Genomic DNA, 27,210 nt, shown 5'->3' with positions numbered 1-27,210 from the left:
ATTGGCACACCTGTGCACTGGTCGGCTGGATCCTTGTGGGTGTCCCTCGTTTTCCTTGGTGATGGTGGGGGCAGAGGGAAAGGACACGGCGGCCCACGAAGCAGAAATCCACAGACACGGCTCCATTTGGGCCTCAATCACCGTAGTCTACAAACCAATGTAATCACGCTTGAGGAAAGGACCCAGCGACGTTGACGCTCCCAGGTAGCCATCTTTGGTTGCCAAGCAACGCTGTGTTGTGATTTCGACAACAGTTGCACAGAGCACGGCAGGAGAAGAATCTTTGGAACCTGTGATTAGCTTTGGGAGCTTGCCATATCCAGTGGCAAGTCCAGGTACTGTGGCAAGAGGAATATTTTCTTTTTAACCCATATCTGCACTGCAAGGGGGCACAGGAAGAGAAATGGGCAAAAGTGATGATTTGCAGAATATGTGAGTAACCAGCTCTGGAATGTGCCATACCTAGTGGCATGTGAAGGTACTGTGAGTTAAGAAACATATTTTGATAACTCAGTTGTATTGCTGGGGGTCACAGGGAGAAAAGGGGCACAAAAGCCAGTGAGCAGCAAGATATACAGCGCATCTATGTGTGAGTTGCAGGTGCGTAGCAACTGGAGGGACCCTAAGCTATCATGCAACACATGCCACGCCAGGCCTCCCCCAGCATTTTTAATGTCCCCAGGTGAAACCCCAGTTTTGTGGGATTTATGGGTGGGCGCATTCAAAGTATACATGAGAGCGGCTGGAGGAATAAAGTGCAGTGATGATGAAAAGGAGACGGCGTTATTGAATTGTCTTGGGACCGAAGGACTCAGAGTCTTCAGGCATCTCCCTGGTGAAGAGGTGTATGTTCCAGGTGGCGGAGAAGGGGAGAGAGTAGTGAGCGCAGATGAAACAACTCTCAGAAAATTAGAATGACGATTTGGGAAAAGACCCAATGTGGTACTTCAGCGAAACAATTTTTTCCCCCATGCACAAGGAGTCAGGGAAGGCATTGATGCCTATGTTACAGCACTGCGGACCCATATGGCTGCATGCAAATTTACAGGTTGCAGGAGGAGTACATCAGGGACCAAATTATGATGAAAACAAGCAATTCCAAGGTCAGGGAAAGGTTATAGATAGAAAGAGACCCACCTTTCAACAAAGTAATAGAGATCACAAAAGCCATAGAGGAGTCACGTGCCTGTGTTCAAGTTATCACTGAGAAGACGGACAGGAATGGCCAAGGAGAGTCAATCCAAGCGGTGTTGCCACCATTCAAGAAGGGTAGCAGCGATGTCAGGAAAAAGTTGGAGACATTTGAGGGGCAGTTCAACAGACCGAGTAGAGTGAACTATGGGGGTTGGGTGAGGGAGGCATGTAGAAAATGTGGTTGGTTGAGTCATCCCACTGGGGCAAAGGAGTTTCCTGCATGGGCTGCAGACTGCAGACATTGTAAGACTAAAGGACATTATGCCAGGATGTGCAGAATGAATGCAGAGGATAGCAATGTCCAAAGAAGACAAAATGTCAGGATGATTGAAGCTGACAGTGTTCCTGGGAGCGCTGGAACCCTTGACAGTAGTTAATGAGGGAAGGGGTGATACTGCACGGCGAAGGGGGGGCCAAGAAACGGCCATGGGACATGTTGACTGTGAATGGTGCGCCTTTGGAAATGTTGGCGGACTATATCATGACCTATACAGAAGTGTACAGAGAGAACTTTGGGAAGGAGGTATCTGCTCCCAAACCTTCAGACATTAATCCCAGTGCATATGGTCAAGTGCCCATAAAAGTATTGGGGTATGAATAGGTGCAAATTGAATTCAAGGGATGCAGCACGTAAGGAAAATTGTGGCACAAAAAGGTGCAAGTGTTTTGGGGTGGGATGCGCAAGCAGTCCTTGATATAGAGATACGTCCTGGGAAGAGTGTGCCTCTGTTGAGTGTGGGACAAGTGTCGGGTGATGTTATGTCGGCGCAATATTTATGTAACATGTATCCCACAGTATTTGTGGAGTGACTAATTATGTTCTGTGGCTTTTCACACAAAATTGTTTTAAAGACGGGGGCGCTGCTGAAGGTACACAAGGTCAGAGGTGTTCCCGTTTTGGCCAGGGAAGGGTTGAATTTGGAAAAGTTGAAGGAGGCGGGGATCACAGAGGAAATTGAGAGTTTTGAGTAGTTATCTGCTGTGGTGTTAGCGCGGAAACAGGACGGTGGATTATGGATGTGTGTGGACCTTAGGGAACTCAATTCCAACATTTGGGTTGATCGTCATCCACTCCCCAACATCAATTAATTACTGTTGAAAATGGGACATGCACAGTGGTTTTCCACCTTTGATCTGTCGTTGGCTTATCACCAAATTAATCTGCATAAGGAATTGAGGCAATTGACTTCATTTGTGACCCCTTTTGCGGCATACAGGTTTTGTCGTGTGCCATTCGGTTTGGCGCCTGTAGTTTTTCAGCGTTTGATGCAGGAATTGTTTGGGAGTGTGCCGGGTGTGAGCTACTTTCAAGATTATTTTTTAGTGTGGGGTAAGAACAAAATGGGACCTGATGAGAGTGGGCATCGGGTCATGCAAATCTTGCAGCAGAGTGGTTTGACGGTGAAGGTATTGAAGTGTCAGGTGGGGGTGCCCAGTGACACGTATTTGGGGCACACACTCAATGCTATTGGCGTAAATCCTAGGAAAGGGTTGGTTAGAGCTATGATGGAGGCCCCTTCCCCAGTGAATAAGGACCAACTCAGATCGTTCTTGGGAATGATGGAGTATTACGGCAAGTTTATACCCTTGGATGCGGAGAAGACTGTGTGCATGCATGCTTTGTTGAAGAAGAATTCCAGGTTTGAATGTTCTCAGGAGTGTCAGGCTGAATTCGTTTAATTGAAGGAGGATGTAGATAGGGCGGCATCTTTGAAGTCGTTTGACCCAAAGAACAAGACGGTGCTCATGGTGGATGCCAGTGATGTCGGCTTAGGGGCAGTTTTGGAGCAGTGGCAGGAAGGAGTGTGCAAGCCAATTGCATTTGTGACCAGGGCACTTAGGGAGGCCAAGAAGCAGTATGCAGTCATTGAGAAGGCGCGTTTGCTGCTTCTTGGGCTTCAAAGCATTTTAGGACAATTCTGTGGGGTATTCCATATGTCATCAGGACAGACCACAAACCACTTGTATATGTACTCACCACCAAGTGTGTGGGGTCGGTGTCCCCTAGGATTGCGAGGTGGATGGTGGATCTGCAAGAATTTAATTTGAGGGTCGAGTACTTACGGGGCATAAGGAAAGTGGTGGTGGATTGTTTATCACGATTGCCGGTCGAGGCACCGAAAGTGCAGGGGGAGTGTGATGTAAACACCCTGGTGGTGTGTGCGCTTCCCGCTGTGGATAAGGATGAGTGGGAGAAAGAATCGGTCAAGGATGCAGAGTTAGCGTAGATCAGAGATGGTCTGCATGATGGCTGGAAAGTGGTCAAGGGTAGGGATGAAGGAAATGTGTACATGCAGATTTTGAGAGAATTGGCAGAGGGACCATGGGGTCACGAGAGGAGATAGGTTGGTGCCTCCTGTGAGTTTGAGAGCAAGACTTGTCTAACTGGCGCATGAGGGGCATTTGGGTAGGTCTCTAAACAAAAGGTGGTTGTGGGAGGTGCATTGGCGGCCGGCTATGGATGAAGAGGTAGAGGTGGTGGTGAAGGAGTGTATGGTATGTGCGATGAGTGATAAGAGCAGGGTGGTGCGCCCGCAACCAGTGTAGCCAGAGGATGTTCCCAATGAGGTATTTTCCAAGGTGGCGTTGGACATTCTGGGCCCCATGGAGTATTTGGAGGGTGGTTTGAAATGTGTGGTGGTGTTGGTTGACTATACGTCGTGGTGGGTTGAGGCTGCCGCTTTTGGAACAGTACACAGATAAGGTGATTGGCTTCCTTAAAAGGATATTTGACAGGGAAGGTGTACACGCGAGTATGGTCACCGACAACGGGGTGCAATTTGTGTCCCATCAAATGCAAGATTTCCAGAGAAACAATGGTATCAGGCATCATGGGACAGCTTTATACAAACCGTGTGCCAATGGGTTGGTGGAAAGAATGAATGGTTTTGTGAAGGGGGCTATACAGTTGGCCAGCACCAACGGTTTGTGTTGGCAGGAGGTGGTTTCAGAGGTGTTGACAGCGTATAGGTGGATACCCTAGAGGTTTACAGGGAAGATACTGTTTGAGCTCATGAGGGGTAGGAAGGCTGCCTCAAGATTGAGGATGGTTGCCCTTGGTGGGGGTGTGATCACAGAAGTGAACATGTCAGAGGTGTTGCAAAGGGTGCGTGCACACCAGGATCACCTGCGAGCACAGCAGAGGGTGAAAGAAAAACATTAAAGTCCAGGTGGGTGATCGCATTTGCGTGAAAAACCATAGGTTTGTTCTGAAGGGAGGAGTGCATTCATGTCCCTGTGTGTGGTGGTGAGGGTGGGGACAGGATATCTGGTTCTGGATGATGGGACAAGGTGGAGCAAGAGAAGGGTTGTTGTGTTGAGGGGTATTACTGGGACACCATCAGTGCAGGATGGTTCAGTTTTGGAATCTCATTTAAGTCATTTTCCTGTGGAAGAGCATGTGGGTAGATCCATGGGGGAGTGGAAAGTGGGATGTAACATTGTGCCTGCTGGTGACAGTCGTGAGGATGGTGCAAGTGTGGCGTCCGAGGAGTGTGTTCTTTGGGCATCGGGTGGTGATGATGGGGGCGTCCTGTGAGGGTGTGGGTACCTCCTGTCAGAATGAGGGTGGTAGTGAGTAGTGCATGCGTGTGAGCAGTGCGTGCATGTGAATTTATTGTTACAGTTTTTTTCAGAGGTGCTAACTACCACCAGGAAGTATGTTTTTTAATCCATTCAGTATCGTACAGGTGTTTATGGTATTGTATCCTTTATTTTTTCAATTTCTTCTGTTCTCACGGAGGTGTGTTACCTCAGTTAATAGTGTTGTTTTTCTTCTGTTTGCTTTTAGTTTAGCTGGTATGTTGCTAACTGTTAAGACAGATTTCTGAACTCTGTCCTGGAGGCGCAGAGGTTCAGAAGGCCAACCTAATTACTTGGAACAGGGTAACCTCTGGACAAGCCAGACCAATCAGGGTAGCGATCGCGGCGGTCAAGACGAGGTCTCAGGAGGGGTGAGGGTGACTGAAAGCCCGCAATGAGCACACAATGTAACGCTCACCTGATTCCCCTAGAGGTGCCGGTCTTGACTGGGCGTATACCGTATCTTCAAAGGTGATGTGTAACACACGGCAGGCTCTTTGGGCTGGACCTCTGTGCACTGTATGTCTGGCTCGAAAGGTAAGATGTCTGCAGATAGAAAATATGGGATTAAGGAACTGGGTTATTGAATGTCTCTCTCTTCTTCCCTTTCTCTTCTCCTGTAGAACCCCAAAGGTTAACGCTCTCACCTTAGGTAAGTGAACGCCGTGCTCTCCATCTGCCTTGGGGCAGGGTGCTGTAACCAGTTTCTTCACTGGATAAGGGGAGCAGGCCTCTTGACTTCAGAGGACTGCTGTCCGTCGTTTACTGCACGAACGGTAAGTTTCGAGTGATTCTAATGTCTTTAAAGTCTTTAGTAATGATGTTTCTTGTTTTGCAGGGTTCCGGCGATGGCGGATGACGGGCTGAAGTGAGTTGAAGATGGAGCCCGTGTGATGAATAGAAGCGCCTGGAAGCACGTAAGTAAGCGCTTGTTGCCTGCTTCACGATGCGCTCTAACTGTCTTTTTATTTTGCAGGTACAAGTTCGGAGCGGCTGCAGGGTGCCGGAATACCCACTGGGTTAGATGTGGAAAGGAGTAATGGCACGTGAGTATTAAAGTTCCCCAATGTCTTTAAACGCATCTTGTTTTGTCTTTCAGATGCGGGATGCAGCGCCAAAGGCCTCCGGAGCGTGCGAAGAGTTGGTAAGCTCTTGTCTTTCAGATGCCGGAATGCAGTGTGAAGACCTCCGGAGCGCACGAAGAGTAGGTAAGCCTTTGTCTTTCAGATGCCGGAATGCAGCGCGAGGCGTTGGTGACAGCCGATGGACCAGGTAAGTGAAGAGCTGTCACTGAAGACCGTAATGCTAACCTGTTCTTTCTTGTCTTTATAGGTGTTGCTGAAGACTGGATTCAGGATGGTAAGCCTTTTTCCTTAGGCCCAGGATCAGATGCAGAAGACACGATGAGCGTTCTGCTGCAGAGGATGCAGAATAACGCAAAGCAAGATTCATCCATCGGGTGTGGTTTAAATAGCCTCCTGTAGTGCTTAGGTGTCTCCTTCCACAGCCACGCCTAGGTAAGAAAAGAGTTCCTGCTTTCCAGAAGAGTTCCAGTGTTCTGAATCTAGGGAGTGGCTCCTGCCCCACCCAACAGGAAAAGTAGTTCCAAACAGAAGAGGATCAGAGGCTCAACTGGCAGGCAAGTAAGCAGCATGGTCTGCTGCAGGTAAGTCCACCCAAGCATTATGAGCCCGGCGCTTCCAGCGCTGGGACTGGGCATATTTATGAGCCTGGTGCCACTGGCGCCAGGACTGGGTCCAAAAGGTCCCAATTGGGACTGGTTGGCACTCAGAACCTGGGTTATGGATCTGCTTCCAAGGGAGTTGGGAAAACCCTGACCTTTTGGAAGCAGAGATCATGACAGTACCCCCCCCTCAAGGCCCCTCCCAAACCGGGCTTCTCCGGGGGTTTTGGCTTGTCAGGAAATGTTCGGTGAAATCTTTTGATTAGGCGAGGAGTGTGGACATATTCAGCAGGTTCCCAGGATCTCTCTTGGGGGCCGTAGCCTTTCCAGTCAATTAGGTAAAATAGTTTAGATTTGGAGATCTTGGAGTCCAGAATGCTTTTGACTTCAAACTCGAGTTCTCCATCAACTAGGATAGGTTTTGGAGATTTAGTTAGTCGGGTTTGAGGTTGCACGGGTTTTAATAGAGAGACGTGGAAGACCGGATGTATCTTCATGTGCGGGGGCAAGTCCAACTTGACCGCTACTGGGTTTACTATGGTAGTGATGGAATAGGGACCAAGGTATCTTGGGTTGAATGTGCGTGGCCCTTTTAGAGTTAGATATTTGGTGGATAACCAGACTTGATCCCCTACTTGATATTGAGGGGCTTCCTTCCGATGTTGATCTGCTCCTTTCTTGTATTGTTCTTTAGCCCTTTGAAGGTGAGAAACAGCTTCCTTAAAGGCTTGGGAGATTGTAGAATGCAGGTAGTCTACTGCTGGTGTTTCAAGATCTTGGAGGGGATCCAACTCCGAGGTTCGAGGGTGACTTCCGTACAAAAGAAAAAACGGGGTTTTCCCAGTTCCCGAATGGACAGAGTTATTGTAGGCATATTCGGCTATCCAAAGGATGTCTTTCCAAGTTTTTTCAGTTTGTTGCAGCATGCAGCGTAAATACTGTTCCAGAGTTTGATTGGTCCTCTTGGTTTGTCCGTCCGTCTGAGGGTGGTGACTGGTCGATAGTCTCACATCAATTTGAGCCGACCGACAGCAACTTCGCCAAAAATGAGAAATAAATTGACTACCTCGATCCGAAATTAGAACCGAAGGAAAACCGTGCAGTCGGACGATGTTTTCGAGAAATTCTCGGGCCAGAGTTGCTGCTGTTGGCAAGCCTTTGAGCGGAATGAAATGCGCCATCTTGGAGAATAAGTCCACGATTACTAGAATCGTATTGTATCCGAAGCATGGAGGTAGATCGGTGATGAAGTCCATAGAAAGCGTATGCCAAGGGCGAGGTGGGATGTCAATAGGGCGTAAGAGGCCTGCTGGTCTTTCCTTTTGACTCTTGTTTTGGGCGCATACTCCACAGGACATTATAAAGTCTCTGATATCTTTTTTCCAAGACGGCCACCAGAAGTAGCGCTTGATCTTTTCTGAGGTCTTGGCCATACCGGGATGTCCTTCCATTAAAGAATCGTGATAACAAGAGATTACTTTTTTCTGTAAATCTGTGCTGGGTAGGTATAATCGTTCTTGGAAATACAATAAGTTGTCCTTTACTGCAAAGTCCTTTCCCTGCAGATGCCAATTCTGTATGTCTGCTGGAGTTACAAGTTGCCTGGCTTTATCCTTAACTTCCTCTATGGATTGTGTGGCGATTACACCCAGAATTCTTTGTTCGGGAATGATTGGTACAGATTTAGGGTTGATCAAGTGTTCTTCCACTCCCATCCGAGAAAGGGCATCAGCTTTACCGTTCTTTGTACCAGGTCGATAGGTAATTATGAAGTCAAACTCTGCAAAGAATAATGCCCAACGGAGTTGTCTAGAGGATTGGGCTTTTGCGGTTTTCAAATATTGCAGGTTTCGGTGATCCGTAATCACAGTAACGGTGTGTCGGGCCCCCAGCAGATAATGCCGCCAAGCCTTAAAGGCAGACTTGATAGCCAGAAGTTCCTTGTCAGTAATCGTGTAATTGATTTCAGGAGGCGAGAATTTGCGGGACCAAAATGCCACAGGATGCAACTGATTGGTTACCGGGTCCTTTTGTGATAGAACTGCCCCCATGCCAAGGCTTGAAGCATCAGTTTCCACGATGTAGGGGAGTTCGGGACGAGGGTGTTTTAAGATTGGTGCAGAGATAAATTTAGTCTTCAAATCCTGGAAAGCTTGTTCCGCCTCGGTAGACCATTCAAAACGTTTGTTTTTCTTTAACAAGGCAGTGATGGGCTGGACTATTCGAGAGAATTCGGGGATAAACCTGCGGTAAAAGTTAGCGAAGCCTAACATGCTTTGCACACCTTTTACGGAGGATGGTGATGGCCATTTGAGAACTGCATCGACCTTCTTTGAATCCATACGCACTCCGCCAGGTGATAATATGAATCCCAAGAATTCAACTTCAGTCACGTTGAAAACACATTTTTCCAACTTAGCGAAAAGTTTGTGTTGACGCAATCTTTCGAGGACCATTTTCACGTGTTTCCGATGTTCAGATTCCGATGAAGAATAAACGAGGATGTCGTCAATGTAAACAACAACACACACATCTATGAGCTCTCTGAGGACATCGTTCATAAAATATTGAAAGGCGGCCGGGGCATTGCAAAGTCCGAAGGGCATGACCTGATATTCAAATAGCCCATACTTGGTGCGGAAGGCCGTCTTCCATTCATCGCCCTCTTTTACTCGTACCAAGTGGTAAGCTCCTCTAAGATCCAGCTTTGTATATATGCATGCTTTTCTGACTTGGTCCAGGAGTTCAGGGATCAAAGGTAATGGATATCTATTCTTAACGGTGATCTGGTTCGGGGAGCGATAATCTATACAAGTTCTAAGGTCTCCTTCCTTTTTTGGAACGAAGAACAAAGCTGAAGAAGCAGGGGACTTGGAAGGACGAATAAACCCATTTGCCAGGTATTGATCCAGGTATTGTCGAAGGTGAAGGTTCTCAGGCTCGGTGAGGGCATAAATTCTACTACAAGGAGGAGTAGATCCAGGTATCAGGTCTATCTGGCAGCCATAAGACCTATGAGGAGGTAGAGAGTTAGCCTGATCCTTCCGGAAAACATCTTGGTATTCTAGGTATTCGGGAGGTAACTGGGGAGTCTCTGAAGAAATTGCTGCCAGTGCAACACCAGGTGGAGGGTGACAAGTAGAGACACATTCTGGAAACTGGACCGTTCTTGCTCGCCAATCGATCAGAGGATTGTGTTTCTCTAACCAAGGTATTCCTAGAATAATCTGAAACTGAGGGGCCTTGATCACATCGAACACGATCTTCTCATGGTGTCCATCTTGACTTACTAGCGTCACCTCTTGAGTGGTATGCGTTACTGGCCCGGAGGCTATCTCCGTACCATCCACCGTAGTAATGACGTCCTTTACAGCCTTGGGACAAAGAGTTAGATTCATCCTCAAAACCATTTCATGATCCACATAATTGCCGATGGCACCGCTGTCGACGTAAGCTTCAATTGCATGTAATCGATCCGGATTATCAGGGCTAATGAGGACCATAGGTATCACGAAATGCGAGGTCACGGAACTGGTTTTCACGCTCGGCAAGAGGACCTCTATTCTTGTCGGGCGAGGTTGTTTCCCTGCTCAGAGTTTGTAACTTTGGTAACTGCAGCTCCTACTGCCTTCTTGGCAGGTTTCACCGGACAGTCTCGAAGAAAGTGCCCTGAGCTTCCGCAATAGAGGCATAATTGCAACTGTTTTCTCCTTTCCCGCTCCTTTTGTGTTAGAGGACCTTTCAGACCCCCTATTTGCATGGGTTCCCCGGAGTCTACTCCTTTGGAAGGAGTTGGCGGTTTGGAAAATACTCGAGCATCAAACTTGGAACGATCGGCCTTCCTGTTCTGCAGTCTGTGATCTATTTGAACGACTAAGTCTATATAGTCCGAACAATCTTGTGGGAGATTCACTACTTGGGCTAACACATCTTTGAGCTCTCCACGTAGACCTCTATAAAACAGCGTAATCCTTTTGTCCTCAGGCCATTGAGTTTCCACTATCAGTCTGTTGAAAGACGCAATATAAGCCAAAAGGTCTTGATTACCTTGTCGCAACGAAAGAAGCTCATTGTCCAAGGCCTGCTCCTGTGAATGTCTTGCGAACAGTTTTTCCATACTGAGCTGAAAAGCTTGAAAATCATGGAGGACCGGTTCATCTTGATTTACTAGAGGGATCGACCAGTCTGCCGCATTGCCACTAAGGTACGAAAGCACGAAAGCTACTTTAGCTTGATCAGTTGGAAAGGCTGCTGGCCGGCATAAGAAATGCAACCGGCACTGATTGATAAATACTGCAAACCTCTTTGGGTCACCAGAAAATCGTTCGGGCGGAGCCAGAGGTACATTCCCAGGTAGGTTGATCTGCACTGGATTCATAGAGGATGTAGAAGGAAGTTTTCCCCCAGATGCGGGTAACGGGGTCTGTCCGGCTTGTGACTGTAGCAATTGTCTAGCGAGATCATCTGTTCGCTCCTTGGAAATAATCAGTTCCCTTCTTAGAGCGTTAGTTTCCTGACGGGCTGCATGCACTTCTGCCCTTAGTTCCCCCAGTAACTGGGCTAGCTGGTCGGTATCCGAGGTTTCCATAGCGCCTGGACGGGAGTTTTGTGGTAGGCTACCTCTGGACAAGCCAGACCAATCAGGGTAGCGATCGCGGCGGTCAAGACGAGGTCTCAGGAGGGGTGAGGGTGACTGAACGAGTCTAAAGAGTTAGACGCACGAAATGTGTAGTCCACCTAGAAGAGGAGGAAAACAGGCAGTGCGAAATAATAATTAGACCCAGTCCGCCTTCAGAGGCACCTAACTAAAAGGAAATCCAAGCCCTACGAAGAGTGGAGCCTTGTGCTCAAAAGTACCTGCAACCGCTGGTGCCAACGGGCAAAAAGGGGAGTCTCTTCGAGGGAATCAGGCAGTTCAGTTTGGTTAACAAATGAAGATGAACAGAGCTCCGCGACTCAAGCGCAGCCTTCACTGTGGGCAGAAGCAGAGCGCGAGTACGGAAAGGGGTGCTTTTTGACACAGCGGGGAAAAGCTATGGGCTCCTGCAGGAGGGCGACCAGTTCCTAGCTATGCTACTCACCGGTCCCCGATGCAAGCAGACCCAGGCTTCTCCGCGTCAGTTTCAGTGCTGGCAGGTTCAGATAGGAGCAGGGGACCTCTCATCGTCATGTAGATTCTGCAGCAGCAGAGTTGAGTTAAAGATGTCTCAAACGAAGTGAACCCGCACAGTTTGTTACCACAGCAGGGCAACAGAGCAGCCGTGTGTATCTCAGCCAAATGTACACTACTCGCTTGAGACCTGGGAATGCCAAGTGTACGAATCGTGTGAGAGTGACAAGGACTCGAAATACAACACAACCTGGCGGCGGTTACAGAGCAAGACTCCTGGGTAGGCTGCTCAGTGTGCTGGATGGCCCAGAGACACTTCCGAAGGCTTACGTGCAGGAGATGGAGAAGATGAGGAGAATAGCTGCCCGCTATTCCAAGGGTCGAAGTACCAGTACAGGCCTTTTGGTTCGATCAGAGGTAGAAAGGGTTTCACAAGGCGACAGCAGCGCAGAGGAGCAGTCCTTCAGCGGGTCACCAGCGATTCCTCGGTTCAGCCTCGTGGTTGCAGGATACTTGGCTCCTGTATTCCTTTGCTCGTGAGAACTCAGGAGATCGACATGGTAGTGGCGTTTCCAGCCCCCTCTTATCCCCGGTTCCCTTCGCGCCAAAACGGAGGGGACCCAATGGGAGATCCGCTCATCAAACACTCAGACCATACGTGGACCTATCACGGACCACGGTGGTCCCAGGCATTCATACCACACTAGACTCCCTGGCACCCAGGATGTATATTGGGACCAGACATCCCAGCCCACATCCTGGAGGCACACACAAGGCCTGTAGAAGCCCACGAAAGCATCTGTGTTTCGCGGGAAAATACATGCCCAAATAAGGAAGGCCCCGGGTCGGCTCGACCTGGGGAAGGTGAAGGGGGCAAGACGGTCAGCGGACAGGACAAAGGAGCCTTGTGGTCTGGCCATTTTGGGAGCCAGGCCACCATTTTGGGCTAAGTGCGAGAAACGTGCATAAAACGCCAAAAGTAGCTCAAAAACACAAGAAACGATCGCTGCCACCATTCACGTCCGTGATTCACTTGCACCGATCATTTACAATCCATACAGAGTATCTAGGGCCTGTAGAAGACCAGAGACCAGTACCTTGGCTTACAGTGCCCTCTTGTGTCATGTTGCACGAAAGCTGCAACATGATAAAGAAACTACGGAAAAGAGCGTTTCCCGGTACTGACTGTCTTAAGGGCATGTCAGTTTCCCCGTAAGAATGGAGCGAAAGCCCAGAGGAGTACGGCAGAAGGCTGCACTTCTCTGGCAAAGTCTAGATCATGGTGAAAACAACAGCAAAAAGTTTAGGGGTTGCCACATGGAAGGAAAATTACCCACAATTAAGAAATCTTTCCTAACACTAACGGGGGCGAGAATTGTTGTAATGCACTCTGGAATGCTAGCTCACGTTGTCACGCGGTCAGCATTTCAGGTGGTTGTTGTTGATGGTTGTAAGGGGGCTGAGTGGTGGTGTGGCCACAGGGTCTGTCCAGAAACTTACCTGATATTACCCTGCCTCCGTCCTTACTTCAACACACCAATCAGCCCTGCTTAGGTTCTCTTCATCTATGCCCTCCTTTCTTTACCTTTCTCCTCCTCTTGTCATCTCTCTCATCCTTTGCTCTCCTCCAATTCAGTCTCTCCTCTCTACCACTTCCATTCTCTCTTCCACACCTTCTTATCTACTCCTCTGTATCTTCTCACCAACTTCTTGGCTCATTATTCTGTCTCCCCAATGTCCTCTGTCTTTCTCTCTCTCACCTCCTCCGCCGTTCTCACTCTCCTGATGCACCTCCTACATGTCTTTTTCATTTTTTTGCTCATACCTCACTGGACTGTCATTCTCTACTCTTCAACACTACACGTCTACTTCTAACTCACAAAATTACCTTCTATGGCATCCCTATTTTGTAGTTCGATGAGATTGGGGTGTGCGTGCAGAGTTCCCTCAGTGAAAACAGGTATGTCCCTAACGTGAACATGCGCTATGATTGGCTACAGATTTCCTAACTCTACCGCCTCATAGCTCCACCAACTGAGGAATCAAAGTATGTTGCTAGCATCTCTTTATGTGGGTTGCTACCTTGTCTAATGTGTGTTCTTATACATTGTTATTCCTGACTTCCATTTGGAGTGTGCATGGCATAGCAGGGTCCAAGGACCATGGCTTCTGGAGGGCTTGAAACTCAAGGGCACTCAGTAAGTTTGTATTCCTGTTTTTCCCATTTGGTTCACTGTCACAAAGCATAAGTGAACTCAAGACCTGTTTCTTCCCCATAACCTTAGGGTTTCATCCAGCAAATCTTTATTTTCCAAAGATTGTATTTTCCACACTACACACAAAGCTTGGGATGGAGTGGGGATCCTGTGATATCCTCCGGAGGCTGCCACCGGTGCAGGAATCATGGAGTGGGCGGTGGCCCCCATCCCCCAGGCTCATACCACTCCTTCAGCCTCCAACAAGTGATTTCATCACACGACCACAGCAGGAGTCATCCCAACAGCTAAGATTGCTGGCTCCCACCTGCCACGTGTGGAACAGTCATTGCCCGGGTTCTAGAACATAGGCCATGTCATAGTAAGGTCACACATTCTAAGTACAAAGAACAAAGAATACGCTGCATTACTATATCACAATTCTTGTCAACTCCTCAATAGTACTGGGCATAAGTGAAGCGTGGTAACACTCTATCAAACCCACTTCATTTTGGTTGATTAACATCTGCAGATGGGTGAACTGCTCAAATTAGTTTGGCAAATAAGAGCAATTTATGCAGGTTTTTGGGTTTGGATTGTGCAATTGTTTAGCAAATTCCTCTTGACATTTTCCTTGTAAAGTTATTATGAGAATAGTTCAAAAGAGTTGGAGGCAGATTAGAGCAATTCGCCTTAACAGTCATAATAACGTACCAATTTCTAAGGTGCGGAAATGTATGCTGGTCCCATTGGTCTCTCCAGCCTTCGTGCTTGCTGCGATGTAAACATTATATAGAGTGCTTGACTGTAAAGACCTCAACGTATATTCCACGATATCACAGCTCACGATTTTACCTGATGGAAAAATCCCAAAAATCATTTTTTAAATGTTTGCTCTTACTAGATGTTTTGTCAGAGTAATACATAAACAAGAATGAGGGTAATGGTGGGGTATCTTCATTGACAACATCACAGCGTTTACATTGGTAAGAAGCATTCACTTACTGCCACTCAGCACACCTGCTTCTGCTCACACTGCAAATGCCAAATGACACCTTTAGGCAGCTTAGAAAGTAGCTGAAATATTGCACCAATGTATTGTTTTTCTCAACATCTTTACTGTAAAAGTCTCTTACTGGAAAACATTGTCGCAAACGTATCGTAACAACTACCAAATCACAATTCCTGTCACTGCTACCTCAAAAAGAAAACACTACCCATCAGGCTTAATAAAATGTTGTGTCCCAAATCAGATTCGACAATGACTAGACGTCATCTTAAACAAGGAAGTAGAGCATTATAATGACTTGTATAATGTTTATGCCTGCTTCAAGAGCTCTGACAGGGTTTGCTAGAGCGACCCAGGTACCAATCGGATGCTCTGTGATGCAGAGAGTGCATCTCACTGGTTTTTGGCATCACAGCTCCGCTCCCCTGCCCCATCTTTCGCCCTTGAATCATCACCTCATTCCACCGCAGCTCACTGCAGAACCAGAGGTGCTCTTCTCCCCCTACTCGCCTAGGATGCCGAGGGAGACCAGCACACCGAATACTCAGTGATGGGGATGAGCATTCTCTCTATGCGTTTGGGGGGAGGGGCCTGGGGGGAGAGCATGGATACTTCATGAATGGCTCAGGAAAAGGAAGGTAGTGTTTAATTTCTATAATATGGAAAACCTTCCTACATCTCCATTTAGAGGAAACATTTTTCTCATTTGGAGAATAACGCTGATTGGCTGAAGACTGTGATCCATGGCAGGCTCGTGAACCATATTGCCAGTAAAAAAAAACAATGATTACAACTCACACAGCATTCCGCCAACACATAGTATCCCCAATAGTAGTGACCCGTTCTTATGACCTGGAAGAAAAATGCGATTGTTTTGCTGCTACTTTCATCACGGCACACCCGTGTGAGGACATGCAGCCCCCCCGTAGGAAGTGGGCGTTACTGAGGACGGTACAATGAAGTGTACTGAATGAAGCGTAAGTGACAAGTTACGCACCCATGCATGATTCAGGCCATTATGTAGCACTTTCGAATCAAAGGCGGCTGTGGCATGGAAACGTCTCCACAGAGGAATCATAACAATATGACCAGCTGCTAAGACAAACAATATGACGGCTGACCCATAGTTACCAGACGTTTGTAAAATAGAAAGTTGCATAAATAGGCAAAGCTGTAAATTAAACACGCATTGACAAAGCCAATAGGTGGTGTCGGTCAACCTATGAGCTGTAATGTCATTAGACCAGCTGTTATAGTTACCACATGTAGTATATTCCCTCACCTGTAGTCTCAAATTCAAAAGTAAGGTAATCATACAGCTTTTAAATCACTATATGGAAGGTATAGGTTTACCATAGTGAACTGGGCCTTGATGCTTACCATCGATAAATGAGCACCACACACCGTGGGTAATAATAAGCAGCGCTCAGATACCCGAGGGTTCGAAGCGCTATAAAAATGAGAAATTATTATTATTATCATCATCATCATCATCCCATGCCAGGTCCAGCAATGCCGTCCAATGGCCTGGTAAATCCCCATGTGCAAAGTACAGCCTCATAAGTGCAGTCACACATGCCCAATAAATGCCATCATCAGCACATCTAAAATAATGTAGGTCCCCTTCCAGGGGACGAAGGCTCCCGGTGGGGCGTTGAGTTTTTTTATTAATTTTAAGAGTTCTCCCGTATCCTTTAACAAAATGGAATAAATGTCACCCGTCATACAAGCGCTCTTCCTTCCCCTTCGAGAGGCTGAGAAAATGTTATGAACTTCTGGCAAGAGGTGTTAAGGGGACGGGCTACTTGTTGCTTTCTTCATGGGTTCTTGAAGTTTTGGGGGACATGATTTTGTGAATGTATTGGTCAATTTCTTTTTTTGTTCCCAAAAGATACACTTTGCAGGAAACTCTTTTCATGAGTGCCGAGTAGGATTTGTTTTGAATGTGGTTTGTGTGCACAGCAATAGAAAGCAGAATATTTCAATGTGCCTGGCCCATATATTTTAATGAAGCGGGCAACGCAACGATGTCAGACAACGTAACATTTCCCGAATGTTAAAACCAATCAAGGATGTAAATAGTTTAATTACGGAGATCAAAGGACTCCTAACAGACCTTGATGAAATAGAACGCCCCAACCTCACTCCCCCTTGCCCCTCCTCCCCAAACGTATAACAGCCGTCTCTCTAACTGCGTGGCAACTAGCGAGCCTATCGACCTGGAAATTGCGGCCACTGCACAAGAACCTATATTTAGTAGGACCGGCGGCCGTGGGCCTCAGAAAGATCCTTTGCTCTCGTACCAGGTGGATTTAATTGCAGGACAAGAGGAGGGGAGTAGAACTACATATTGCCCGTTAAAGATGCAGGGGGGACAAGACAGGCAGGAGGGGCAGGGGATTGTGTACACAGAGTGCGCGGATGACCAGGGAGGGAGAAAGCTGCCAGTGGTAACCACATGTATAGTAGATGGTGTCACGAGCATTGTAACTGATGCTGGGAAACAAAAATGGCAGAAGCCCCTTGGGGCTAAAAAGAAATAGTAGGGGAAGGAAGGGGAAACCGTTAAGCGTGTGGACGAAGACCCAGAGTTTAACTCCTGGAGATAGAACGGCCGCCCTGCTCACAGGATCGAACCCTGGACTGAAAGAAACATGCACCCAGACTTGTTCACAAGACTTTATTACTGGTTTTACCCATGATTTCGCGCCTTGAAACACTTGTGTATAGGCGCGTTACAAATACCATATCATATCATATCATAAACATGAATCAAAGAATTGAAGGACTATTGGCAAATCCTAAGGAAAATATCATCCAGAGCATTGAAAGTCACATCAACCCTATGCGTAATGAACTGAAAATGCTGAAGGGCAAAGTAGTTTCACTGATGTTTCGGTTAAAGAAACCACGTCCAGGAGCAGGAGGGAATCTGCAGCCCCACCCCCTCATCACAGTGATTGGCTTTCACTGCTTTGAAAATACTTGGTCACGCGCACCCTAAGTGCCTGGAAGTGTAACAGGCTGTTTGGCTGGGCGGGTGGGCCAACATAGACTAAATTTAACATATTCTCAAGGTCTGTTAGTTCCTTTATACGGAAGCCATCATCTGGTATTGAGGTAGGACCTGTTATTGTAAGCTTTACGCTATCTTGTGCCTACACTGTAAAATAACGACTGATAGGCTTATCCTTTGTATGTTTGCTTTAGCACTTGACTAATATCTTTATAAAATGGCCAGCGGTCTGAGAAGTGGAAAGTGCTCTAGCATGGTGATGCCTACTAGCCTTAACGATGAAACTAATAAATGTGCAGTTCCTTCTTCAAGTAGTGAAGACTTTGTTAAGGCGAGCCATTTGGGTGATCTGAATGCAAAACCTAATGCCCCAATGGTCGTGTCTCCAACCTCAGCCAATGACTCGAATTCGCCAAATAGCGACTTCGATATTAAAGCTTTGGCTGATCTTGATTCTCGTATTAGGTTATCTATTGGCCTATTGACTCCCCTTATACCTAAAAATCGAGATCTGCATGATAATGAACATGGTAGTGAATCTTGTTTGCCTCTTACTCCTAAAGATCAGGAACCGTTTACATTTCCTGTGATAATAAGGATCCTAGATTTGTTAGACAAACGCCACAATGTCACTCATTTGGAATTAAGGGACATAAAACATACCATGAGTGACATTGTGTCCAAAGTCACTAGGATGGAAGGTTTTATTCTTGCATTAGAGGGGTTCCATTTAGGTGCAAAGAATCCTGGAGAGGCCAAAGTTAAGATCTCACTTGAACAAGGTACTCAATCCAATGATTCCGATTCTGTCAATACATTTGGCTCTGAAAATCGACCTTCTAAAGAGTTTGATTTGCTGCTATCTGAGTTAGGAACAATCAAGTCTTCCCTAGTGGAACTTCGTAACAATTTTGGCCCAACGACTGCAAATATCCTGCCAGAAAAAAGGGAGCCACTTGCTGATAGTCCCTCAGTCCTAACTAATCTTATGGATCAACAAAAGCAGGACGCAGGATCTGCTGACTGTGAAACCGATTATGTAGGCTATTCTTCTAGAAGATTTCGTAAAAATCAAAAACGCGGTGTTAAACGCGCTGAAAAAAAAACAGATCTGCCAATGAACAAATAAAAAAATAAAAAAAAGATATTTTGGCGATCTCTGACAGTGGTGGCGAAGATGTGATTGACATTCCACAGAAAGTTGTGCTACATCAATCACATCTTGGTTCGGACCATGAGAAGGTGCCATAGAGAAAAGAAGTTAAAATACCATCAAATCCTTGCTGTAACATAAACATAGTTGCTACCGAAGTTCATTCTGAATGTGCTATGAGGGTCTAGGGTTCAAGTCCCTATTCGGGCGCCATCTGGAAGGGGCCCCTGAGGGACCCTTGCATATGGAAACAAGGCACAATCACCACACACAAACTGATAAGCCAGACACAAGGTTGTATTCCCCAAATCTAGAGTTTATTGCAAAGCAAATAGTCTCAGTTGGCCAACTGGGTCCCACGCCCGCGCTGTGTGTTTCCAGACCACGGGAGACGCAAGAGGGAGAATCATACAACAGTTACATACATAAAAATCAAGGATCTTGTAATCAGTAGTGACGCATCCAATACCGCCCCTAATACATTTCCTTTGAATTGGGCACGATGATTGACAATGGTGACAAGTATGACACCTTTGAACATTCATTTAGCAACAGTTTGCAATTTTCACGAGCCTACAGACACAAGTCTTTGTTTAAAAGAACACAATGCTTCTGTTCTTGCAAGCAAGCTGCGTGCAGGGGAGAGACACATTGCATGCCTTGCTATCTCCTAGTTTCTATTCGTGTACTGGGGGTCAACTTGCTCTCCAGGGCTCTACAGGGCTCAGGAAAGAGGGGCTGCAAAGAAGAGCATAATGCAAGTCATTCAATGTTCGTTTCTAGCATTTCTACTGTGTTTTCGAGACTAACTGGCACCTGTGTACTGATTAGGATGCCTTGCTGCTTACTTCCAAGGATATTCGAGGGAGGAGACCGGGCATTTCTGTCTGGGTTGCTACGTTATGTTTCAACATGTCTCTCGCGGCCTTGCGTTATGCACTAGTAGAGCAGAATAATATTTCAGTAAAGCAGTTTAACAGAAGGCAAAAAGCAAACGTTAGAGAGAAAACAAAATGGCGATTTCAGTCATCTTAAAATGGCCGCACTTTAGTCAAGCTTATGGCTATATATTTCTAATAATAAACACATGAGGCGGTTGGTCTTCAGCCAATATGGCCTTATGATTGAGGGGTGTCCACTTTTCCTGGACCGACAACCCTTCAGCCATACACGATTCTAATATTGCCTCTGACAGTGTGATTGAAGACGAAGGAGAGGTATTGAAAGTTTAAAAAATACTTCCAAATTACTTTCAATGTGTTGGAAGGAAATATACCTCCAATAGGTCTTCCCTATCTCCCAAATTCCCAACAGACATGAGTAAAATATCTAAATTTCCCTCTGCTATACTGACAAAAGTGGTACCATTACTGTATTCCTAAACCCTACCGAAAAAACCTGACACAGATCCAGTAACTAATATCACTAATAACCCTATTACTCTAAATGAGAGAGGGAAGTGTACCATTATATCCAATGAATCATCCAAGGAAAATGTACCTTCCAAAAATCAAGGGGATTCTAACGGCCCCATTTGTGTTGTACAGGAAACTGTTGGACAATCATTGCAGAGCACTAATATCGATTTATCCAATGTGCATGAGTCCATGCTTAATGCTTTAAAGGCAGGAATTCGACCGCTAGAGATAATCAATCAGCTCCCAAATACACAGGCTTCATTGAGTTTAACTATCGCACAGCTTAATACACCTCAAATACCTTCTGTAACTGTTTCGATGTGCAAACAACTTAATTCATCAGAACCGGTGGATAGACCCCATAATGAAACCTTACGCAAACTGAAGAACGTCCTTAATCTAGATGACCCTGCATTTGGGGCAAATAATTCTGCTAATGTCTCCAAAGGTAGTACACAGGTTGAGCAGGGCAAAATTGTTGATGCCCGTCCTTGCCCCAATAAGGACAACTGCAGAAAAGGTATTAACATGTTAGGGCTGGAAGGAAAACAAGAAATTTTATGTGTTGCACAAATCAACTGAATATATCTCCTTGATCTCCTTTATACAATTCCACTATTGAGAATCTTGGCTTCAAGTGATATTGACCATATTGCACTAGCTCCAACTAACAACTATCGTATGGCATGTCACCTGTTCTCTGAACATGCATTGAAACTTATATGGTCTTCTAGAAAAGAGCTATTTGAAATGGGATTCTCACTATTTACTTTCAATGATGAAAATATGGCAAAATAATTTCTATATGATAATCAGAGTTCTGAATCTTTTGAGAAAGGAATGAATGGTGGTTCGACCATTAGTGCAAAAAATGAAAAACTCTGTATTTCCCAACTATTAACGATTGCTTGCACTAATAGTGAAATGGCATGGATTGAACCGCTAATAAAAACAATATGTGCAGCAAATCCTAACTTATCTCTATCATAAGCTAAGGTGAAGACAGTACTTACCGTACTGTCGTGGAATTCATGTGGATTCAGTAATATTCCGATTTGGCTATCTATTCTTGAAAAGTGCAAACTAGCATCAATTTTCTTGTTCCAAGAAACCATGAAAATGGATCCACCAGTTATCCCTGATTATTGTTCATATTGTTCTCTTGCCATCAAAGGTGTGGAAGGCAGGCCCTATGGTGGTCTTGCAATTTCAGTTAACAATCCTGTAGCCTGCAATGTAACACTGGTGCATTCATCCGTTCACGTTTTAGCTATATTCTTGAGTATGAACAGGCACGATACAAAAGTGATTCTAGTTATCAAACTGTACTGCAATCACTTGAAATATAAACTAATGGAGATTCTTGATGATATAGATCAATGTTTTGATCAAACCTCTACTTTTGAAACCAATTTTGACACTATTGTGGGTGGTGATTTAACTCTCAATGTCTAGGATTGCCTGTGTATTACAATGCCTCTAAACAAGCCAAAACAAATAGTATTAAGAGAGGGGTTGACTTTGGTACCTATTTAAAGGACTGGGGCATGTAATTTGTTAACTTTAGCGAACTCTCGCCTACTCATACCTGGAAAAGAGGCAACACAAGTTCTATGATTGATTTCTTTTGTGTTTCTGACTCATTGTTATCATGCATTGACTCTGCTACTGTTGGGGATATTGCTTATAGTGATCATGCCCCCATGATTCTCAATACCCTAATTGATACCAACCAATGGCATACCGATCACTGTATACGAGCAATTGAGACCAAAAGGGGCAATATTTCTCTCAGATGGAATCCCACCTTATGTAGGAGGCTAGCAGAGCGTGTATCAAAACATCTCAAATGTGGTATTAACTTTAACACTCCTGAAATATATTCTATCGAGTATCTAAACCAGATCATCAATAACTGTGCTAAAGAAGCCCTCGATCATTTCAGAATTAAACAAACTCCTTTTACGATTAGTCATAAACATAGATCTAATTATAAAATTAAATATCTGAAAAAAGTACCGAGATATAAGAAAGCTTGAATTAGAGCATTTACCATTTAAACAATATCTGTTAAAAAAAACGTATTATCCAATCATATAATAAGCAAAATTGTGAAAAGATCAGAGCCATCTGCAGTTATAATTCACAAGATATTTGGACCGCGCTTAAAAAAGGCGAGTGTACCAGTATATCAAAATAAGTCTACAATAAACGTGGAAACATGGATAGCCTACATTAAGAAGAAATATGCGCTACCTCCTCGTTTTGCTAAAATACAAGACGAATTGGATTTGTCTCCTCCATCCGTTCAATTTGTTTGGTCCACTTTTGATATCATGTGAGCCATCAAAAAACTATCCAATTCTCGTGCTCCAGGCCCTGATGGGATTCCATCGTGTGTGTACAGGTCTGATCCAATCTTCTGGAGTACGATCTTAAAAATTAAGTTTGATAACATCTTAGCAAGTGGTACCATTCCTATGTTCTGGGTTACCTCCATCCTGATTCCATTCTATAATAAAGGTGACGCTAGTTTACCTGCAAATTACAGACCTATTTCTTTGACAGACACAGCAGCTAAGGTCTTTTCTATCTTAGTCATCTATGAGCTTGAAAAACATTGAGCGACTTATATGATCTACTCCAAATGTCAAGTAGGATTTAGACGCCAGATGGGAACAACACTAAATGCTACAATAATGGCGCACTTGATAGCCAGAGTTAAAAAAAAAAGGAACTCAGCACCATTTACATCGCTTCAATCGATATGTCTTCTGCTTTCGTCACTGTTGTTTGCAATGTACTATGGACTAAGAGGCATAAATTAGGAATTCCTAAGTACTTCATTTATTGGATTACTAAATTTCACACCAATACATTGTGTAGAATTCGTATAACTCAAGGGGGTTCTCTGACTGACCCTGTGCAATTACATCTTGGGTTGAAGCAAGGCTGTAATTTTGCGGCTTTGTTGTTTTAACCTATATCTTTCCGATATAGATGAACTTTAGAATTCCACTGTTACTTTTCCTGCAAGGTTATGCTCATTAAGACTACACTGGCTAGCCTTTGCAGATCTTATTTTTTTTTATCTGACCCCAGCTGGTCTCCAATCTAAGTTAAATATATTTTCGGAATTTGCTTATCAACACATTCTCGAACCTAATCCTTCTAAAACAAGTATAATGATTTTCAAATCCAGTAAGAAACTTAAGAAGTTCAGTTGGAATATCAAGGGCATCCCCATACACGAATTACAAAAAACTATCTACCTGGGATAGGCCTGAGCAACGAGACTTCTATTAATTCGTGGGTTGACTATCTGAAGCAAAAAGCTAGACCCCTCAGAAGTCAAATGAAATTCATTTTTACTAAATTTTGTACATTTTCTGTGATACCGCTACTTGAGTTCCTTACCCTAAAGGTAGAACCAATTCTTAAATATACCTTGGATATTTGTATATGCAATCTGCATAAGCAATTAGATTCTATACAGGGCAGTTTGTTGAAAGAAGCTTTGCATTTGTCTCCTGCAATTGCTAACTGTGTTATTAGTCATGAGATGGGCTTGATCTCTCTATCTACTAGACTAACTTGGTGGGCTCTATCTAATTATTATAAAATTCTTAATTGCCCCGACAATTCAATACATCAAGATTTCTTTGAATTCAGGAAGGGATGCTCCTCTAGCTCTATTACTGGCTACTATGAAACTATGGCAAAAACAATGAATAATTTAGGCGTTGACCAAGATGATTTATATTTCCGTCTGAATTATGTTAAACAAACTCTTTGAGAATGATTGGTGCAAAAAAATAGATGAAATAAAAGCATTGAGAACATACAATGAATATGCTAAATTTCCACATAAAAGAGATGGCTATTGTGGTTATCTTTTTATATTTCCATGTAATGTAACTAAAATGCATTAGATGAGATTTAGATTAATAAGTACCATCCTCTTGAACGAACAAAATACTGGGCAACCTCAAATGGTAATCCAGGTGCTTCTAAATGTCATTTTTTGAATTGTCTAGAACAAAATGAAACTTTGAAACATTTTTTTTTAGGATGCCCATATTTTAGAGATGTAAGGTCTAAGCTCTTTTTACGATTTGTAAATGTGAACTACAAAGACTGCATGGAGTCTCTTTGGAATCGACTCATGCAAGGACATGAGAGAGCATTAATCTTTGCATTGGTTGTTTTTCTGAAAGTAATAGAAAGGAAGATTTCGTTATTTTAGTGTTTATTTTTTCCTTTATTAAGCAATATAATTGTTGATTTGGATCAAATTACTTTTTTAATCTGTTTTATTTTATTCTCATGATAATGTATTGTTTTGTATTGAGATATGTAATATTATATGATTGATGTTCTATTTTGTAAAGGTTCATTTGAAAAACACACAAATAAAACAAATTATGTGAAAACTACTTCTGACAAATCAGTGTGAAGAATGAGTAAGGCCGCTGCAATGCCTAGTGATAAAGCGGCTTTAGTTACTCTAAAACCACACGGCACTGATAGGCAAAATGCATGAAGATGGCCCTCGTACCTCTCCTGGAATTCAAACAATTCACCATTGTCAGGGCCTAATCAAATCCTGATTGGCAGAACCAGCTGCCCCCTAAACCTCACCATTGAAATACGGAAACCACCATACTCTAAACACATAAGGGGCTGCCCCTCGTTAATTATGGCGAACGTGCCCCGAGAGACCGGCAATCTTTATGAAGATCAGGACGCCCTGACTAATAAAGTTAACCATTGGGTCAGATATTCAAGGGGATGTTTGGCCCTGATTAGAGATGACATAGTTCGCTGTATAAGGGCACCCATTCAACAAACAAACCTAGATATTATACAGGTTTTTCTGAATTCATGGAAAGTGGTCGACAGACTTTTGAGCTTAGGTGTAAGATTCTATCCCTCAAGGAATGTTAGTATCAGGCTCAAGACCGCAGGCCAGTTTTTTTCTAGGATTCACGAAATGGGAACTAGAACAGTGGAAGGCAACCGAAGAACTAGTCTATGTAAAAGTAACAAGAGAGACCCTGGGGTGGGGGGTACGGAAAGACGAGGGCTGGGTGACATGGTTATAATGGATGATATAGATTGACTACCAACTATAGAGACTGAAGAGGTGAATGAAAGGGCCTCTGCTTTCTCTCTTGGAACATAGCAGATCTGGCGAAGTTCCTTGAGGATCAAGAGTGGCTAAACTTCATTCAGCATTTTAATGTCATTCTGTTAGACGAAACCTGGTCACCATCATTAACCATTCTCCAGGGCTTTCATGCCTGTTAGACGGCGGCCAAAAAGGCTCCAAGAGGCACTCCATATGGGGGTCTTTTGATATGGGTGGCTATAACCTTGAATTGGGATGTGAAGACAATTAACAAAGGAACGCAGGATCTCCAGGATCTGAGAATTGATATTAATGAGGAAAGGGATCTGTTAATATTTAATGTCTATAACAGACTGATGGGCAGTGGGGGTATGGATACATTAAAAGCCCTTTGCAGTTTTGGGGGAATGGATGCAAAGTCTCCCATCCTGGTGGCCGGTGATTTCAATTTACAACTTGAACAGATTTCCCAAATCCCTTTAAACTGGTTAGACTAGGATTTAGCCAAAGATGAACCTACTACCATATTAAATCCCCGAAAGAGAGCCCATCGGAGAGAACTGGAAACAGCTAAATGCCTCTTGGAAATAAATCTCAGGGCTTGTAACTGCAGATTCAACAAAGATGAACCTACTAAATATACGTTTCAGGGCCATAATGGCCAGTCATTAATCACTTTCTTTTCTCATGGGAAGATTGGGCCTTGATTGAGGACTTTGAAGTTATTAGTAGGGATGATAGCGATCACAGGGTACTCAGCCTCACGGTATCCCTTAAGGGGAGGCTGGGGAACTGGCTAAAACAGCAACAAGGTTCGTGAAATAACCCTATTGGGACAAGTAGGGAAGGCTGTTAAGTGGGCAAGCGCAATGAAGGATAATCAAAAATTAAATATATATGGTGCTATTTGAGGTAGTGTAGAGACTATTTGTAATACCTTTACCTGAATTTGAGGCCCTTACAGGAAAATTTGAACCCTTTTTTACTGCACCAAAAGGCTCCATAAAAAGGAGAGTTATCAATAAATGTAGCTGGTACGATGTTGAATGCCGTCAAGCAAAAAAAAGGATAGTCGAATATGTAAAATGGGGTTCTAAGGTAAAATAAAAAGTCTCAGCTAGCCTTTCTGAGATTGGAATATAAAAAACTGATCTAAAAAAGAAAGAGACTTTGTGGCCTGTCAGTGGAATAAATTACATGCTGCGAGTTCTGAGGGGGGTAGTGTCCTTTTCTGGAAGTTGGTGTCTGTAAAGGACCAAGGAGAAGAACAAGACCCTGTGTGTTGCATCGTGGGGGTGGGGAGGGGGGGTAAATAGTGGGCTCACTTTAGCAGTCTGTATAAATATCAAACTACACAAAGCCATCTAGCAAGACAAAAAGTGCACCCAGTTCAGAATGCAGTTGTATTTAGTATTAGTCTGATGGATGTTGCCTTGGCAATCATGACGCAGAAAAAAGGCAATGCTGCGTGTCCAGATTTCATCCCTTCTGATCTGTACAAAGACGATATTAGTTTTTGGGCACCAGTGTTATGCATCATTTTCAATACTATAGTGAGGCTGGGCAGAGTACAGTGATCTGGGCAACCTGCCATGTTGGTGCTAATCTACAAGAAGGGAGGAAGGGAATCTCCCTCCTTGATAGTTCAGGGAAGATCTTTAGAAAAATAATTCTGAACTCACTGCAGAACTGGGTTGCATAATCACAAACCTTCAAGC

General features: G+C 44.6%; 1 protein-coding gene across 1 annotated transcript in view; it reads right to left on the bottom strand.

Moving 5' to 3' along the window:
• The window catches only part of IL31RA (interleukin 31 receptor A), an 841,398-nt gene that overhangs the window by 119,227 nt on the left and 694,961 nt on the right, over positions 1 to 27,210 (bottom strand). Inside the window, exon 13 of the mRNA XM_069627290.1 lies at positions 14,480 to 14,620. Coding sequence (XP_069483391.1) covers positions 14,480 to 14,620 — 141 coding nt within the window. The remainder of the gene's footprint in view (positions 1 to 14,479; positions 14,621 to 27,210) is intronic.

The sequence above is a fragment of the Ambystoma mexicanum genome, chromosome 6p (assembly GCF_040938575.1).
Source record: "Ambystoma mexicanum isolate Mex_15411 chromosome 6p, UKY_AmexF1_1, whole genome shotgun sequence".
Lineage (NCBI taxonomy): Eukaryota > Metazoa > Chordata > Amphibia > Caudata > Ambystomatidae > Ambystoma > Ambystoma mexicanum.
Note: the sequence above shows the minus strand (reverse complement) of the source record. Positions and strands in the feature narration are given on the sequence as shown.